At 39.7% G+C, this 20,051-nt stretch overlaps 1 protein-coding gene across 2 annotated transcripts in view; it reads right to left on the bottom strand.

The window, feature by feature from the left end:
* Positions 1 to 4,424: 4,424 nt before the first annotated feature.
* The window catches only part of asb7 (ankyrin repeat and SOCS box containing 7), a 16,089-nt gene continuing 462 nt past the window's right edge, over positions 4,425 to 20,051 (bottom strand). For both annotated transcript variants that reach the window (XM_084062421.1, XM_084062420.1), the window contains exons 2-5: positions 19,515 to 19,593; positions 18,627 to 18,880; positions 11,153 to 11,758; positions 4,425 to 6,991 (exon numbers count right to left, since the gene is read on the bottom strand). In XM_084062421.1, the coding sequence (XP_083918547.1) occupies positions 6,852 to 6,991; positions 11,153 to 11,758; positions 18,627 to 18,873 (993 nt within the window). In that variant the 5' untranslated portion in view covers positions 18,874 to 18,880; positions 19,515 to 19,593 and the 3' untranslated portion in view covers positions 4,425 to 6,851. The remainder of the gene's footprint in view (positions 6,992 to 11,152; positions 11,759 to 18,626; positions 18,881 to 19,514; positions 19,594 to 20,051) is intronic.

Below are 20,051 nucleotides of genomic sequence, written 5' to 3'. Positions count from 1 at the left end.
CTTACAGTGTTTTACTCTTTTTAAGAAACGATCCCAGAGTATAAATAAATTCATCAATGGTTTCTAACTGTTTGTCTTTCTTTTCTGGGCCACAGAGAGTAGCAGCAAAAGGGAAAAACATAAAGTGAAATGGGCTCACATCAAAGTTTTAGTTGTCCAAAAGGAGGAAAACCCAGACACAGTAGGAGCACATATAGGCTACTGTACAGTAGAAGACAACCTTGCCGTCTTAGGAGGAGTGTTTTTATACCTAAAATGCATTTTCAGGTCAGCATAACCAATTTTATCCAATCAGGATAGAGAACTCAGACAGGATACAGATTAAACAATTGAAATGGAAAGTGATGACACAAAGAAATTAGCAGACAAAACTGGAACTGGAACGCTATAAAATTGAAGCGATAGATGGCTCTTCTGATTGGCTGACATTTTTAGAGACAGGGGGACCCCTGTTACTAAACAATTAAAAAAATATCACTTACCCTACCTTTAATCATTGCCATCCATATTTCTAACTAATACATACCCAGACACACACAAAAATGTGGTTCATTGTGATGGCACCCCTGTCATACAAAGAACCCGTACAGGCTGTGTATGGTTCTTTAGAGGTTCTCTACTGGTTATCTATTGGTTCTTCAGCTTAGACACATATAAGGGTTCTATAATATAACACCATTTGATGAGTGTACCAAAACAGGTTTCCGTATGATTATGAGCTAAAGAACAACTTTTTGTTTAGTAATCGGCTGTAATCCCAAAAGTCTGTGCACGGAAAATTCATAATTAAGAAGACAAATTGAGCTCATAAGCCTAGAGTACTATTAAGAAGGAATATATAAACCTTAGTGAAAAAAAAGAAGCAATAGTGTGTCTTCCTGTGTCTCTGTATGCCAATTAATGTTTGCAATGAGATGCCAACTCTCTCTTAAGGACGTGAGATGATCACGTCGTAAACTGTTACATTCACTTGAATGATGATCCACCTACTCATAACATGCTGCTCTTGTGGCATATCAGACACACAACTGAAAGTGATCATCACTGTGTCATATGGTAGACAGGCTGCATGTGTAAATGAAGCAGCCGTTTGATCTCAGGCAGTTGCTGAAAAGCTTCCCCAGCCTGAATACACACAAAATTTTGCCAAGCCCACAATTTACTTACCTGTCAATCAGAGAAGTGCTGAAATGTGAACGGAGAAACCACAGTGACCATGATAACAATAATCAAAAGATATCGCATTTAGCATAAAGATATGTAATATCGGACCTAAATGCCTCTATCCTCAGGCGACACATTGTTCGGGTTTAAGACTAAACAATGATGAACAGAGGAGGGAGGGAAACTTGAGGAATGGTGAACTCATTATTCACTAACCAGCTCAAAGATGACCTGTGTAAAGTGGAGCCCAGTTTTATTTTTCTTAACTGACTTAATCTGTTTATAGTTAATTATTCTGTGTGAGGGTTTGACCTTTCCGTTACACTATGTTGTTGAACATCAGTGCAGCTCAGAGGCACTCGCACATCTGTGCCCTCAGAGAGGCCTGCTCCCCCTTGTTAATGAGAGCTGTATTAGTGGCCTGCTTCCCTGGCTGTCATTGCACCTGTGTCTCACTAACTGTTGAGCTGCCTGTCAGGTTACCCTGCACTGTGTGCAGTGATGCATGTGTGCAGTGATATATAGAACAAGGTTAGACAGATCATATTTTGATAGACAGACAGACAGACAGACAGACAGACAGACAGACAGACAGACAGTGTACTGACTGAGGCTTTGTCAGACCAAGCAGAACAGGGACAGGGGGGACTTAGGGTGGCAGTATGAAGGAACAGCCCTTCTGTTCTGCCTCACTGGGCTGTGCATCTGGCAACAAGGCGAGGTGCTTTCACCACAAAATGAAGTCTTGATAAAATGGTGCAGCTAACAGCTGGTTATGGTAACAGAGCAATGGCAGGCCTTAGAAAGAGACTCTTTGTTTTCCCTCTATTCTTTGCTGAGCAGCCGCACGTCACACCGACGACCCCTGATACTGGGTTGTCTCCTGGATTGAGCAATAAGATAAAGAGTCCCTTGAGAGGGCCCGATGGACAAGGGCCAATCGCAACTCCTGGAATGCCTTCTCATTTCCTGGAAGACGAGTATGTTTCATTCATCTCGCAACAGTGTGTGTACACCACTGAGCACGTCTGAAACAAGGCGTTCTAAAAACCATTTGTTCACTGTAAAATTGTAAAACAAACAGATTACACCAGACGTTCAGCTGCAATAAGTCTGTATTGAATATGTCATTCAATAACCAACACAGAGGTAAGAAAATAATTCTACAGCACTTTTTGTAGTGCTTTTTTATCCTCCGATTTAATGAGGTGATACCATTTCCAACTGAAAGCTAAATAAAAGGTGTGCTATTCTCACAATCTAAGAGCAACATAATGAATAAGTTGCATTCTCCTCTCAGGTTGGGCTCTCGTCCAGCTCCTCAGTGGGCCTGTCCTAGATCACAGATTGTATTTCTCCTAAAGCTTGTAATCACATTACGTTCATAGATCAAATAAAGGACCAAATCAAGTGAATACGAATGGAATTAATTCAGGGAATCAGAATGGATTAGGAGACAAAAGGCAAAGTACATTTAAAATCTGGAAAAGAAAACCCACAAAAAGCCAGAAAATAAAAAATGGCATTACTATGATGCCAACAGGAAAACATACACATAGACAAAGGGAAAGTATTCCAGTTGCGTGTTTACAGTAATTTGAAGGTACCGTTATCATTAGCTCTCATACGTGTCCTGACAAATGTATCCTGACTTGGACTGGAGAGATAAATGCTTTAAACATTTCCAACTACATGATCAACATATTATGTTGGTAAAACTATAAACCCATTGTGGAGAGATTGTGTTTTGCATAATCTTGCCTGTGCATGTCTCTTATCTGCTACCTCCACCCCCACCCCATACATGGAAAGCTAGGTGGGACAGATTGACTGATGAAGGGGTGTTGCATCAGGTAGGGAAAGTATATATATATATATATATATATATATATATACGCGCGCGCACACACACACACACACACGCGCACGCGCACACACACACACACACACACACACACACACACACACACACACACACACACACACACACACACACACACAGTATATAGACAGGACACTGGTTTTACTGCAGAGCCGTACAGGCTCCTGACAGAGGTGCCATTGTTCCTACTGTCTGAAGGCTTGCCGGGCCAGAGACGGATGGTATTGTCTTATCACGTAACGCTACCGGCGATCTGTTCAATGATAGCTCCCTATGTTTGGTAAAGTTAGACATAAATATATCACAGTCGCTATTAGGTCACCTCAGCATGGTATTTGACTGTGCCCTGGCGAGAACAAATGGAAGCGAAAGCAGAAACCAGCTCTTTTAAGACAGCATTCCAGGGAAAAGAAGAGAAGGGAGGATGGAGAAAGGAGGAAAAAAATGCCCGTCTGAAAATGATACATCTCTCAAGAGTTGACAGAATGCCAATTTCAGATTTTTTTCTTCTTCATATTTTTATCTTTTTGGGATGCACGGCACCCAACCGCACACGCACGCACGCACACACACACACACACACACACCTTACCCTCTGAAACTAGACCCTGGCAGTGTGTCAGCATCAGTGGGAAGGCCTGACCTGAACAGGCTCAGTGGTGATGACTATCAGATCAGAGATTTATAGCTCCCACACAGCCTGGAAAACAGACAGGAAGAGATGGTGTGTATGATACTATAACAATCCCATGAATCAATTTCCACATTCTATTTAAACACTCCCAAACCATTAACAGCTTATGGCCACATCTTTTAATTCTTCTCAACTGCAACGCAAGATTGCGGTGACAGCACATGATGTGAGCACATGGGAGGGTTGGACTGAAAAGATCACGGCCGACATTTGAACAGTCTAACACCTGTAGGTCAGTTCCAAAAGTGTAAAAAGAAAATGTTGTCCAATTAATCTATCTCTAAATAGTGTATGTATGTGTATATATACATACAAACATACATATACATATATATATATATATACGCACACATACACATACATACATATATATACATACACTAAGTTTCCATATGCCTTTGCACTTTAAATATTTTGGTTCATGAAAATAATTTAGATCATGTAGATAATTTAGATAATTTAAAAGCGTGGTGAAATCTGAATTATATATTCAAGGACTCATTTCTTAACATAATTCCTGCATTAGAAATGCCTGGATACCATCACTACTAAGCTGAACTAAAGTTTTAATGACATGCACAAAATAGAGACGACAGGGTTAAAGTGGTTAACACAGTTCCAAGAGTAATGCTAAATGTCCCTGACTGTCTCAAAGCAATGTCAAATAAAATAATAAAAATGCAGAAATGTTAACTTTAGTTTATTCACACATTTTTTTACACCTGAAAATCTGCATATGTACATTCAGTAGTTGATGTTGTGGAAGACTCGCAGCCATTTGATAGCCACATAAGACATGTATGAACGTTCCCTGACTGAGGACCCAAGCCTGTTGAGTAACCAAAAGAGCTGAGAAAAGGCTGACTATGTTGCACACATCTTAGATCATTCAATCTCTTTCACTCTGCTCACATATTAGAAATAGTCTGGAATACAAAAATGCTGCTTACAAAACTGCCATATCATATCCAAATGCAGGTTCAGAATAGACAGCACCGTCATGAAATGTAACAACTATAGTGAAATCCTGTGTCCCTGCTTTGCTCCAAAGCTAAGATTGCTGTATTGTCCATGAGCTAACAAGGACGAGGCAGTACAGTATTTGTACACTGTAAAACCATCAGTGTCAAGTTAACCAAGTGTACAAATGTAACAAGTATTTAGTTACATTTGTACAATCAGTTAAATTAGCACTGAGGCTTCTAATGTGTAGTTCCCAAACCAGATGGTTTAAAGTCAGCCAGAGGATACTGAATGAATATATATTTTAAAGAATAGTATAAGTGCTGAACGACCAGTGTCTGAAAACTAGGTCATGTTGTGCACAAATGACAGGCTACACCTCACGTGAGAACATATAGATGTTAGTTCTGCCATAAAACACAGAAAATAGCCTTCTCAGAAAAGCAAGCATTATTTAGACTAATTTAAATGGGAATAAAATGTTAATGTAAATGTCTATAAAATGGATCTGTGGCACAATAAAACTTTTGAAAACCAAATGAAATAAAACATTTCCAAATGAGTTCACTACACTGACAATGTTTTGATATGTTGGGTAGCAATAAATAAAAATAAAAAAAACAATAGAAGGGTAATGACAATAAAGTCTTCAATTTTAACAGTTTTTAAATGAGCAAAAACAAAAAAGATTTGCTTAGTGGATTGGACATTTAAGAACAAATTCCTATAAGCCTCTGATAAAACAAAATTCACAGTATGGTCTCGTCACAATCAAGCTACCTGCAAGAGACAATGTAATTTTAAAGAAAGCATGTGCTCCAGCAAAATAAAAAAGTAATTGAGAAGAAAAACCCCTACTTGATTCCAAATTATTCTTCGAAAAATTAATAGTTGAACACACAAAGAAATAACCAATACATGGGTCACACCAAACAATGCAAAATACTTTCCAACAAAGTCCAAATACATTAAGAATACAGGAGATAATCGCTTAAATAAATCTACAAAAATATCTGCTGTACATGACATATTTACATTTTGCTTCTAGTGATTGTGTCATTGTTACCCAATACTGGCTGATGAATTAATCCAAAAACTCATTTACTTAGCAAATGTGAATACGTTCTTCTCTGAACTAGTTTGAAACAAGATAATTAATCTAGCTGCAAAGTGATGTAACTAATTTGTAACCAAGCAACTGTGGGTTTTTCTTTTCAAGTGTTCAAAGGGCAACAGAATACTCAGTTTTTATTTGGATTTCTTATTTAGCTTTCAGTTGGACATCATTTAACAAATCAATATACTTTCCAATTACAAAATAAAATGGTTAAACTGTTTATACGCAATGTTCTCACTAGGGATACTTCATTACAAAGGCATTTGTGCTACGTATTCCTGTGTGATACCAGAAAGGCTTAGATATCCTTTCATGTTGTTGCGCAGCTCATTCTCCTTGTCAGTATTGCATGTTGTGCCCTTTATGAGACCTGGATGTTACTCATATCACTCATTGTCCAGCTGTTTTGACACATTTGCTGTCAGAGGTTTCGACAGAGAAAACAATTCACCACTGTAAGACTGAAATTTCCCAAATTACTGACAGGCACAGGCTTTTAGAACTCGGTAAAAAAATAAAACATAATTGCTAACTCTTCTCTCAATCATTTTGCTATGAATCAAGAGTTGATATCACAGCAAATGAGGAAAGGGGGGAAAATATAAATATACTCATTGGCATATATGCACGTGCACGTGACTATGTGCTCCATCAAGGGCCACACCATGCTAAGAAACCTTAAGGATTGGATTTTGATGGTAAAGAAAATCCTCTTGAAGTAAGATTTAGTTTTTCCCTCACAATGGGCACAACTACTGCATAATTACATCAATCACCGATCAAACATGACTGAAAGGCTAAGAGACAGAATGAGTTCCATTCCTCAGCAACTGCTCCAGTACAAAAAGGCTAACACAATGAATTTAAAACAGAACTCCAGTCAATGTCTTGAACTTGACTAACACCATCTTTAGGGATGTACCAAACAAAACTGTGTACCTTTCCTCCTGGCAAAGTAACAGTGATTGCATAGTCTTGAATGAAACCAGAGAATTTTCTCAATTGGCCTATTCTGGGTGCAACTGCTGCCATCACACGTTGTCGAACTTGTGTTTTAGGTAGTCCTTCATAACTTTAGCAATGGGTAGATCCTCCAGGAACTTTAAGCTTTGAAGGCCGATGCAGTGGCGGATTTTTATCCGACACAAGTCTTGAAGAGTCCTAGGTTGTCCTGAAAGAGAGTACCAAAAGAAATGTTATACTCATAGATTACACATTCTACATTTTGATCATCAGTTAAGACTGCTATACATGAATCATTGCACACATTATGGAGGAGTAATTTATCAATAAGCATCAGGCCACAGTACATGTCTGCACTTCCTATATATTGTATTAAAATTATTCATTTTAAAAGCTTGTGGGCTGGCCAGATGGTGCCGTTTCCCTGGTTTGATTCAAGAGGGAGACCTATGTTGCACATCCTTCCTCCTCTGCTTTCGGGTTCTTGTCTCTACAATTCTAAATAAAACAAAATGTATCCGCCCAAAAACTTATTTTGATATGTCGTCTTCCCGGCTCTGAACAGTTTTCAAAAACCCTCCCTGAGGTCTTACTCAGCCATCAAGGTCACAAGGTAGCATCACGCTGTTATCAGCTCCATGCAAACATCTGGGAAAAAATCCCCTTGGCTCCAGGAAGTGATTCTCATAGGTGTTATCAGTCTGACACTGGTAAAGTGACTCCTTTTGCTGTGGATATTTCTCTTCCTCCCTCAGCCATGGGAAACACCCACGACCACAGCCAGCTTGGGAAACCACAACAAAGGGCCCGCCACGGCACAGCTGCGGGCCTGTCTACTGTCACCAGAGCCCTGCTTCTCCACTCAAACTGCTCCAGGTGACAATGCACGACAGCTATAGTCTTTCCCAACTATTCATACACGTGCTAATAGGACACACGTACATGCAGGCCTATGTATGAAAGTATGGATGTGTTCCAATAAGTTCAGAATTGTGTGTACGGTAGATTATTTCTCTGTTGTAACAATGCTTCGGCAATAACTTTTATACCTTTGGAAAGCCAGTCCCCCCCCCCCCGTTTTAAATGGTGCCCCATTTGTAAGGAAAATGCATTTGTGGGATGAGCAGCATAGCTCAGTATGTGAGTTGCGCCCATGAAAAATGTGCCAAATCCTCTCTGCCCTAACAGCTTATTCTGCTGTTGCCATTGACTCTAGCTTGGTGAATTGGATTGAAGTTTCAACATCCTCTTGGTGGGGGCTCCTCACTGGCAGAGAAATGTGTGTGGGGAGGAATTAATTGGCATAATGATTCAATCGGGGACAAAAAGGAGTTTTACAAAAAATTAAAAATTGAGGTGCCGCTGGCTTAGTGGTTAAGGAGCATACCACGTAGGCTGTAATGCAGCCCGAAAAAGAGTCGATTCCCAAGCCTGACAACCTTTGCGGTGTGTCACTCCCCGTCTCCCTCTCCCTATTTCCTGTCTCTCTCTACTGTGCACTATCAAGAAAGGCAAAAAAGCCCCCAAAAATATATATTTTTTAAAAATCATGGATTTTACAGCCTTTTCTTAAAGTGGCACTATATATTTCAGCAGTGCCTATTCAAACGTGTATGAATAATCTCAAAATGAAGAGCAAGAAACCAATCTGTGATGTAATCATCTCAAAATGAAGAGCAAGAAACCAATCTGTGGTGTAATCTGACACATCTGATGCTGCTCCACTGACAATGCCTGGGAAACAGAATTTTGTCTTCTGGTAGAATATCTTTGGTTGATGTGTATGGATGTTTGTGTTTATTTATACCAGTTTAAAGAAGCAACCTTTTGGCACACGTTTCATGTCTAACAGCTTAAAAGGTAGGGTAAGTGATTTTATTTTGTTACGATAAGTTTTAAATAGCTTTATCTATATTGTAATAGTATTTTTTGCTATAGAGTGTTTCAGTAACAGGAGTCTCCATGTCTATCCAGCTCTGTATTAAACAGAAAATGCATTTTCAGATCAGGATACCAATTTTATCCAACCCGGATAGAGAACTCAGACAGATACAGATTAAACAAGTGAAATTGAAAGTAATGACGCAAATAAATGAGCAGACAAAATTGGAACACTATAAAATTTAAGATGATAAATGGGCACTCTCTTGATTGGCTGAAAAATGGCAATCCACCTGAAAATGTATTTTCAGTTTATTAAACAGCTTTAGAGAGTTGGGGAGGTCCTGGTTACTAAACAAACACTCTATAGCAATGATTACTATCAGAATATATGGGTTTAACCTTAGCAAAACAAAAAACTCTGTTTTAATAAAATAAATATCTCTTATCCTACCGTGGGCTTTAATATACAGTGTGTAGAATATGACCTAGCTTATATACAGCAGAAGCACCAACCTTTTTCAATCAGTACCTGGAATCCTTTGAAAACAACAGTGTATGAAACGGCAATGGATTAACTCTGACAATGTCTCCTGAGATTCACGTTTCTCTTGTCGAAAACTGACTGAGCTTGTTCACTCTGACATGTTGTGTAAGCTGAAGTGTAAAACATGTAAAATAAAGCTAATCCAGATTAGCTTTATTCGCTGATTTTGTTCTGTGTGACATTTGGCCTCATCTCATAAAAAGTTACACGTTACATTTCTGATCTCAGTGCCCAATATGAGAGAAAGAAAACCTAAGGGGCGCAACACTGATATGTCTTGAGTGAGCCTTCAAAAGAGTTGGGTGCCAGTCATCCTGTGTGAGATAGGCTTTCAGGGCTGAGGCAGATGAGTTTAATCCACTGAGGTAGTTCTGTAATCAATAACCGAGCAGACATACGATCTGGCTGATCATCATTGAATGGGGTTGTCTGAAACGGACCAGAGCTCTTTGATATCAAAGTTCAGGGGGTAGTAGAGGAATGCAGCCATTGTTCATCCAAAATCATTACTGCTTCAGGTAATGTGCCCCCCCTCCCCATTGATTGTTCTGCGACTGAACAACTGGTCGTTATAACTTTTGTTGGCAAAGTTCCCTCTTTCCCTCTGTATTTCTGAGGTTTCTTCTCCTCTCAACTTACAGTAGAGATCTATCACTTTTGTACCGAACTTTGAACTCTTTGCTACTACACCAAAGAGTTGGTCCTGAAATTAATTTTTCAAAGGGAAGGATCCCCCATAGGGGGGATTTACACACTTTGGGGGTATACTATATATTAAGCTTAAATACAGGTCTTAAATTGTCCATTTCAGATTGCCTTTTGTCGCTCTGCTCCAATTTAAGGTGTGCTTGTGTGTGTGAAAGAGAAAGGAGAGATGGAAAGAAACCGTAGTAGTCTAGTTAATATTGATTTTAAATATCAGAAACATTTGGTAGGTTAGGTATGAGGTCTACTGTATGCATTTATGTGCCTCCTGACTTCTGTGTCTCTGCTGTACGTTCTATGCACTATTCTTAGAAAGTTAGAATACATGAGGGACAAAGACACAAAGTTAGGGCTGAGCGACATGACTTCAAATCAATATCACAATTCATTCAATTCAAGTTTTTGTATGTGGAAATAGATCTACAGGCTTACAACACATGTGCAATGTGACACGTTGAGAGCTCGGCTATTTTAGCTACTTTTGTACAATTTTGTACAATTTTTTTTGTTGATTTGTTGATATACAAGACATTATAAATAATTATTTTCAAAAAAAGTTGGTTATTGGTTCCAAATATCGGTTTCGATGTATTTTTGGTTAATTGCCCAGCCCTATGCAAAGTTCATAATAATATGAAAAAGATCTTTTACACTTAGCGTTTGTCTGCCTTGTTCTATCTCTATGTGGAGGGGGGAAGAATAATAGATAATAGACGGAAGAGAGAGAGATTTAGAGAAGGGGAAAGAAAAGTTTGGTGCAAAAAACTTTTGCACCAGTATTTATTGGTCTTGTGTATTTTACATTGCAGGATTCCGTTCAGATGATGCATTTACGTCTCAATCCTGATTTATACTTCTCACAACGCACCATCATAGAGCAGTGCGCCGCGAGGTTCGGTGCACGACACAGCCATATGACGATTTATAAATGAACAGCCACTCGCCAGCCTCTCTACATTGCCTGTAGAGAGGCTGATGCTCTAGAGAGAGGGACAGAGAGCGAATGGGATCCGTTTATACAACGCTAGCCAGTGCCAAGTCCCACATTGGCTCCGATTATTAATATCGCTGTAAATGTGTGCAGGAACGTCCCACATTATCCTGTATAAGTGCTATATTTGCAGGAATCAATTAAAATATGCACAATTTTCATAATTATACCAGAAGTAGAAACAAGCAAGCCATCTAGGTTAAATTTAATCATAGTTGTCACATAGGTGTGTTGATTAGACTTACTGGTGACTTCCTGTAGAAAGTCCAGACAGGGCCGGCTGATTCCTGACATGCTAACAGAGACGGCCAATGGTGTCTGGCCCTCGTAGTTCCTAGTGGTGGTATCTGCCCCGTATGTGTAGAGCATCTGGGCACACTGTACATCATCCCTGAGGGCGGACAGATGCAGCGGTGTCTGACCATCCTCGAGACGACCCAGGTTGGTGTCCGCTCCCCTCTGCAGGAACATGCGGCAATATGAATGGTTGCCTTTAATGACGGCATATCGCAGCAGGAAACCATTTTGAATGTCAATGTTTGCGCTGTGGTCCAGTAGGATCCGCACGCAGCTCGAGCGTTCACGGATAATGGCGAGCTGCAGCGGGGTGGTCCCTTTGTCACTCAGAGGGTCCACTTCTGCCCTGAATTCCAGGAGCAGACGGACGAAGGAGTCTCTGCCATAGTGGGCCGCCACGTGAAGGGGAGTCCAGCCGTCGTTACTCTTGGCATTGATGATATCGCCGCGGAACTCCGACTCCAACATGAGCCGGGCGATGCGGGCTCTGCCGTGCATGGCAGCATAGTGGAGCGCTGTGAAGCCGCCTATGAAGTCCTTGACTGTAGGGTCAGCTGTAAGGAGATGAGGAATTTGTGTCAAAAAGAATTAAAGTGTAGACACCATGTCATTTACAAAAGTCTCTAAAAAATAAACTAAGTATGTCAGCTATGTATATATAACTTTTTTTTTTAATATATATATATATATATATATTTTTTTTTTTTTTTTTTTTTTAATTTGAGGTTTATCATCTACAGCGGCCATTTCTGGAAAAATCGTCTGTTTTCTCAGTGCAGTGCTAACTCGTATAGAAACGCCCAGAGCAAGGCTCTGGACAAGCCCATTTCGTGAGCAGCATGTGTGTGGGATTGGGAGACAAATAGATTCTCACTAGCCCTGAAACATGATACAATGAACAACACAGTGAATGTGCTTTGAGAAACGCATCAAGCTTTACAAAAGCTACAATTATGCACCAACAAATAAAAGTATAGCATTATAATGTCTAATGTAATGTCACCATCTCGCACGGCGGGAGGAAAAAAAAAGGAAAAAGACAACGCCCATCCGTCACAAGCGTCATGGCTGAACTTCAACCTGGTTTTTGCACCGTCTCCATTACAACCCGTACATCTACATAAACATTCACATTTCAAATATAAAGTGCTTACCCCATGGCCACGGATGTTACAATTCTGTACTGGCCCTCAGAAGTACCCGTATCTTCCGTATTGTAAAATAAAAAGCATTTTAATCCAATCGGTGGCCATTTTCTCTGAATTTTCTTGTGCTTTCTACTACGTGACCCTATCAGTTGGGAGGTGTATTGCACTCTGATACATTATAACTCTATGAGAAAATGGCCGCCGATCGGATTAAAATGCTTTTTATTGAACAACACGGCATATACTGGTACTTTTGAGGAGCCGTACATAATAGTAACGTCCAGACAAAGTAGTGCCCATTGTGTTACTCTTCCTTTAAGGGATTCATCCAAATTTAGGATTCATGAAAGGTTGAAACATGATTGAACTGCATATACTTCCTGTTGATTTTGCTATTTTTATAAATAAGAAAACCTGGACTGGATTCGCGGATCCGGATCCAGATCTTCAAATAGTAAAATTTATAGGAAGTTAACATTTTTATTACAAAAAAAAACAGTACTGGGTTTGGTGATGTTCTATGTTGTCTGAATCAGCTTTGTTCGTTTTCGTACTTAAAGAGTAACTTTGAGAGCTGTTTTACCGTACAATGTAAGTCAATGAGGAGCAAATTTAGAATGATCAATTTCTAATCAATGGAATTATTTTTGATTTCTTGTTCACCTTTGGAGTTACATCATGGCAAGGTAAATACACAACCCAAAACTCTACCAAAGTGGTCTTGCCCTTTAAGATTACAAGTCAACTTCATACTGGCGTCAATAACCTTTTTTTTAAAGTCAACCAAACCTGCAATCCTGATATACAGTGCCCTCTGGATGTCATTATGCACTACTACGCTGTACTGCATTATTTTCTTAGAGATTATTCTATTGATACATTTTCCAATCAAATAATGGAAGCAATTTTTTTAAATTGTTTTTATATCAATGAATCAACAACAATATTACAAATGATAATTATTTATAATTTAGCCTGAACTGAATAACTGTTCCATCTCTATGACAATAGGCCATTTATGCTATTTAAAAACATAGATAGGATGCCTTTTTATGTCAATGTATATTCTCATCTGTATATTTAAGTAAACTTTATCTGTATATCTTGTGTACTCAAGCCTAGAAATAGTTACTAATATTTGGACACACAGAAAATAAACCCCCATATGCTTACAGTGGTAGAGCTACAGACCTATTTCCTCCAAATAATGATCATTGGGTATTATAATTATTATTATATATGGATGAAGATCAAAAATTAAAAACAGGTTGGGATCTTAGGACCACCCACTTAATCATATATACCTGCTCCTTGCAAAACAGACTGATATATTCTGCCGTTATTTTCATTTAATGAATTTGTTGAGTACACACACCTTATGTATATTTTGCTTTGTTTCTCTAGTCGAAGAATATTTTGTAAATGCAATTTGTGCTCGTTTGTAAGCTACAGAAAATAATTTGACCTACTCTTTTTCACCTGTAAACTTGTTATGCAACATTGAACTCAGGAGTTTAAGCTGGTGTTGACTTATAATGTCACCAAAGTATTAGGCTACTCTCAACCGAAACCTCTATCACCAATCTGAATCTTGTGGTGGCCATACGTGTTACCATGTCTGTGAACATGTCCACGCACTCCTGACTTGCTTGTCAAATCATCACATGACCGCCCAATAGCAATCCAAGCTAGCATTGGACAATGGCTATTGGGGGGTACGGCTTAGCGAACGAGAACGACCATTACTTTTTATAATTGATTAAATTGATTAAATGTTGCTGCCCTATGCCAGGATTTTTTTTAAAGTGAGGATTATTATTCTTCAGCTAAATTTAGACATCTTACCAATATAGTCCCATGCCTTTCCCCCTAATGTTTAAGACCAAGTATATAACATGTATCCTAACTTTTATGAAACCATCACAAGGATTGCCTGTATGGACCTTGACAGGAGAACATAATTGTCACTCTTTCAGACTGGTAACACACTGCCCTCTAGTGCAAGAGTTAAGAACCCTAGAATAAAAAGGGCCAGCTCACACAAAAATGTTGTCCTCTAACCCAGAGTGCCATCAGATAGTTTCAGTGTGACTTGACAAAGTTTGGAGATTTCTACCATAACTCCAATATAACTGAGCTTGTGGCATTTGCTTTGTGGTGTGCAAAGTGCCAAAATAATTACATTATTATGACAAACTAAAACAGCAACGTTACTGGCATGATTTTCATAAAGTGAGGGACGTTTCACTGAACCATTTCCTACCCAAGTAAACCTGCCAACTATCTATCTCAACAATGAAGTAAACGAGTAAAAGATTTAATTGAGGAAGTGCTTTCTATCCACATATACCTGCCAACTGTCTATCATTGCAGAAAGGTCTAAGAACAGGGTTTGTCAATATCAGAGCTGCAAGTCTCACCCATTGTGAGTGTGACGCAATTTAACTTCTTCACACGCCTCACTTGCCATTTCACACGCTTTTTCCCCCCTCTCATTAGTTATTTAATATATATATATATATTTTATATATTTCCATAACTTTTTGCTTGCCGTAGTGGGTGATATCCCCCCCACTTCTGGGACAAAGAAAAAAATAAGAAAAATCCTCCGCACAGAAAAACAGCAACCGGGTGGAAAAAACTGAACGCTCGTCCTAAAACAGGAGAGAAGAAGGACCCGCCGATGTTTCCTTTTTGCTTGATATTGTTTGATGGCGAAACAATCATCATGACTGATACACATGAAAGAAGAGTAGACACTTCACAGCTAATAGAGAATTTTAAGAATCGGTTCAGAATTGAATGAGTAGGCTACGGCTATAGTTAAATGTGAAGCTCTTTCTGCTATAAATAAGCATCCATGCGTTCTGCGCCCTTGTTGGCTGTGACGTTTTCTTTTTGCCACACATCTACACTTCATGGAGTACATTTTTTCATACTCAAATAAAGTAACAAAAACCCGAAATAAACCAAAACAAATGCTGGGAGCGAACACACTCTGCGTGCAGGCACTCTGCATGTGATGACACTAAAGTCTCACACCTAGATTTTCCTGAAACTTGGCAGCCCTGCAATATGTAAATCTGTTCTCAAAGGAGACCAACCACGAGTCATTAAGGTGCGGGCACACATATGTGTTTGGTGGCCGGAAGTTCCAGCCACTCCATTTATAATGGGGAAAAAACAGAAAGACCACCCAGATGTGAGAAGTTGACAGAGCTGATGCGCGTGCACTAGCGTGAAGTCCGACCCAAGACGGAAACAGCAAGACCCACCATATCCGGTTTACTTCCCGTATTTGTGTTTAGAGGGCGGACGCCTTTTTAGGAGACAGGAAGCAAGTTGGAGTCTATTCATTTCAATGGGAGAGTGAACGTGAACACAGCTTCTGAACCATTCTTTAGCCCCATGATCACTGAATTAAATGTTGGACCCGATCGTCACAAGCCACATAATGTTCTTTACATTTTGAAACTAAAATGGCTTTTTTCAGAGAGACATCTGGAGAAGATCTACTTTATTATCGAGATGTCTCTGTCCCAGCGACACTCACACAGGATCTAGCACCAGTAAAGAGAGAAACATTGGACGTTCGCGAGATTTGCCGTCAGACGTCGGCGCCCACTTAGGAGACCATTTGTAGGATTTGTGTACCATGTCGCCTCTAGTGGCAAGATGTTAGAGTTAGAGATGCCGCGATCCGATTAACAGATTGGATATTGGTGCGATATCAGCCAAAAAATGTAGATTGGACTCCAGCGAAAATGACCGATCAAACGCTCCGATCAAAGCACTCCATTCCAGTACTCCGCTCCAGCAGTTGTATCCAGCACTTCTTCCCAGCACGTTGTGGAATGTTGTCGACTATGATTCTGGAGAGGTTATGTTCTCCGTTTCAGTAATATCACTTGATCAATCCATTTTTGACCTTTAGTTTTAACATAAAATCAGTAATAAAAACGTAAAAGTAAAGATAAACTAGAAAATGTGCTCCTCGGAGCACAGGTCTCTGCCAGTACTGTTCCTGATTAATCCTGTCTTACCTATTTATATTACATATTGTCACGTGCCACTTTACCAATGTTAGCTTGGCTGATGGAAGCTCACTTTAAAAAATATAAATGATTTTTTGAAGTGACACACCTATTTATAGGTTTCTATTTCATCATGCGTCTCGCTAGCCAATCAAAGCACACCCTTTCAACATATTGTCACGTGTCACGTGAAGCTTGACCAATGTTAGCTTGGCGGACACACGGAAGGACGGAGACAAAAACATACTCTCCACCTCTGGCGGAGACAAAAAGTGTGCGGAGCGAGGACCACCTGCCGCTCCAAGCCGCTACGGTCTGGGCCGCTCACCACATGTTGCACGGACTGGCACAAAGCCCATGCAACACAGAAGTGCGCAGCGTGTCCCTGATCAAGACTTCATTCAAATTCCTCCGTAAAAAAGTATGTTTATAAATACCTTGTGACTGTTAAGTTATATCACCAGCCGATCAAAGAATACGATTTGAGACAGATGTGACAGATTTTGACTGAATTAACCACATTTGCTTTTGCGAGTCAAGCTCCTCTCTCTCTCTCACAGTGGTGTAAAGTAACTATGTACATTTACTCAAGTACTGTACTTAAGTACAATTTTGAGGTATTTTTACTTTACTGGAGTATTTCCAATTTGCAGTACTTTTACTTCTACTCCACTACATCTCAGAGGTAAATATTATACCTTTACTCCGCTACAATGATTTGAAAACTTTAGTTACTTAGTAGGTTTTGATTATTATCACAAAACATACGGTAACCACTTCAGCCCTAAATACATTTCGGTCATTTGAAAATAGCCGATCTACAAGCCCACAATGCTTGTGAGCTTGTAGATCTGCTATTTTCAAAAGATTGTTTTTACATTTGAAAACTTGTGAAATGGGACATTCTGCATAATGAGTACTTTCTACTTTTGGTACATTTTGATACCAATACTTTTGTTCTTTTAAGTAAATTTTGAATTCCGGACTTTTACTTGTAACAGAGTATTTGTATATTACAGTATTGATACTTTTACTTATGTAAACAATGTGAGTACTTTTTCCACCACTGCTCTCTCGAACCTAGTGATTAAACATTAACCCACAGGATTGAATACTGTCCGTCTTATTAAAAAAGACAATGAAGACAATGAATCAAACATAAAAGGGAAACTTAGATGGCGTCTTTTGCAACATAGTAAGCCTAGCTGTCCATCGAGGACACATTTGGGAGAAAAGAGAAAGTGATTCAGACACGCAGCAAAATACTTTCTTTTTTCTGAGCGGTGTGCGACAGAACAGGGGGATCATGAGATAGACAGCATAGAGACTTAAATATGTACAGTATCGGAATTGATCGGAATCGGCTAGACACATGCACTCTTATTTCATTTGCACTGATCACAATAGGGATGCCCCCCCACACACACACACATCTGAATAGCTAATATTTTTAATTGATTTGTACAGTTTCACATACAAACGTGGGCTACAAAAAACTAAACTTATGGCTGTGCTTTGTCATAAATTGCACCCTTCTACCATATGAATCCGTCATTCATAATTATTGATGTAATTCACATGTAGCCTACTTAATATTCTCAGCAAAAACAGGCCTACATTTCTTGGACGCTTTTGTCTGTCAACACCAAATCTCTCAAAAATAGCCAATCTACAAGCTCACAATGCGTCGCGTTGTGAGCTTGTAGATAGACTATTCTTGGCGAATGTGGCCCCTAGAATAGATATGCTGGGGTTCATGTGGTTAATGCTATTCATAATAATGTAATGGTGTTTTCGTTGTGTCAAGGTGCAGGGTGCACTAATGTTTTCATATTGCTAAATTAATATTTTATATTGCACGTGCATATGTTTTCATGTTGTGCATTCCTCTGTCCTCACTTCTACAAATAGCACTGAGTAGTCGAAGAACTACACATCCGGAAAACCGGCCCTTTGTTGGCACTGCCCACCAGCTGCTCAAAGCCCCGGAAGATAAAAAAGGAACGGCCTGAAATGTGCGAAAGTGCCGCATGGGCTTGCGAACAGCTGTGGCTACTTGTGGAAGTTGTCGTCACTGTGTGTCCGTGCCTTTAGTGCTACGTGCATGACCGTGTCACGAAACATCAGAACAGCCTCTTTAGAGAACACTGTCATAGCAAGAGATTTTGGTAACACATCCAAACAGAGCCTGTCGAAGCTGCTTGAGCAGCCCACTGTGGAAGCACAAACCCAGCACTGACCTCCATGCTCCAGAAAGACCCGGACACATCTCTCTTTTCCTTTGGCAGCAGAGAAGTGGAGCAACGTCCAGCCGTTGGCATCGCGGATCTTAGGAGAGTATCCCTGCTCCAGCATTCTCCTGACTGTGTATACATCTCCCGCCGCCACTGCAGCCTGGATCTGCAGCTCCTCTTGAAGCTCGGGGTTCCTTCTGCAGTGATGGTTCAACATCCTGTCACATTTCGTTAGGGGAGGGTTCATCCACATCTATCCTCTGTTTGGAAAGAAGGCCCAAGAACACATGCATTTTTCTTTAGTCCAGTTTAAATTAAGTAAAGCCTAGTCGGGAAAGTCTGAATTTAGGTTGAGGGCGTGTTTTAAAATAGCTGTGGTTCATGACTGTGCAGAAAGCAAACCCAGGAAGATGCGTTAATGTGGAAAGTATATAAAGTGACAAAGCAGCAGTTCTTACATATTAGTTACAGAACTATTTATGGGATAGCTAAAATATCATCCACATAAACCTGCCTGGCAAGTGACATTTTCACATCCAAAGTAATGTGTAATGACAACATAAACAATAAGCATTTTTGGTCATAGGTCAATCACTTTAGGAACTCAATGCATTTCATTATTCTGCATGCCAGTCTTAAGTGTTAAAACATCAGACTCCAAATGATCTGCAACTTACAACTGCTAGTGCTACTCCACTACTAGTGCTGCTAATGAAAGAATTAGAGGTGATTTTCAAGCATTATGTGATTAGATTACCCAACAAATCAAGTAGGACACACCACTCATTCATTCATTCATTAGACTCATATTTGAACTTCAGTTATGGGGTTTCTGTGTGGCTAGTCTGACAGCAAAGCTTGAATACAAGTTAGAAGATGATCGTTCATATTTACCTTTTGTTAGGCAAGAATCTCGTGAGCATATCTCAGGAAAACATGTAGTTATACAGATTAAAATGGTAGGGGGTTGGCCCTGAAAAGGAGAGAGAGAGAGACAGAGAGAGAGAGAGAGAAAGTCCAGTTCTCAATACACATGTAGCAGGGGACAACTGCTTGTTACCGTTCTCAAACATCAAAACACTAGCCAATTATTGACAGACCATCTTAACGGTTAAAACAAGTATGACAGGTTTGGACTTGGAAGGAATGTCTACCAATGACTAACAAAACTACGAATGTGAAGAATGTTGAACAACGTTATTTGTCAATTACAATTCTATTAAGCAGGCTATTGATTAGAAACATTTAGCTTTCCAAGAGCTAGCTAGCTAACGCTGCAATGACTAACATTTGACACAATTACCTAAGAACTCATGTCAACCACGTAGCTTGTCGTGGTTACACACCATGGTGCTGACATTAACTAGTAATTCACCTGACGTTGTTAGATTAGCTTAGCAGACAACGAACAATGGAGTGGCATTATTTTGC

This window comes from Gymnoscopelus microlampas (assembly GCF_963454915.1).
Source record: "Gymnoscopelus microlampas genome assembly, chromosome: 1".
Classification (NCBI taxonomy): Eukaryota; Metazoa; Chordata; class Actinopteri; order Myctophiformes; family Myctophidae; genus Gymnoscopelus; species Gymnoscopelus microlampas.
The sequence above is the reverse complement of the archived record's forward strand: the minus strand, read 5'-3'. Positions and strand labels throughout refer to the sequence as shown.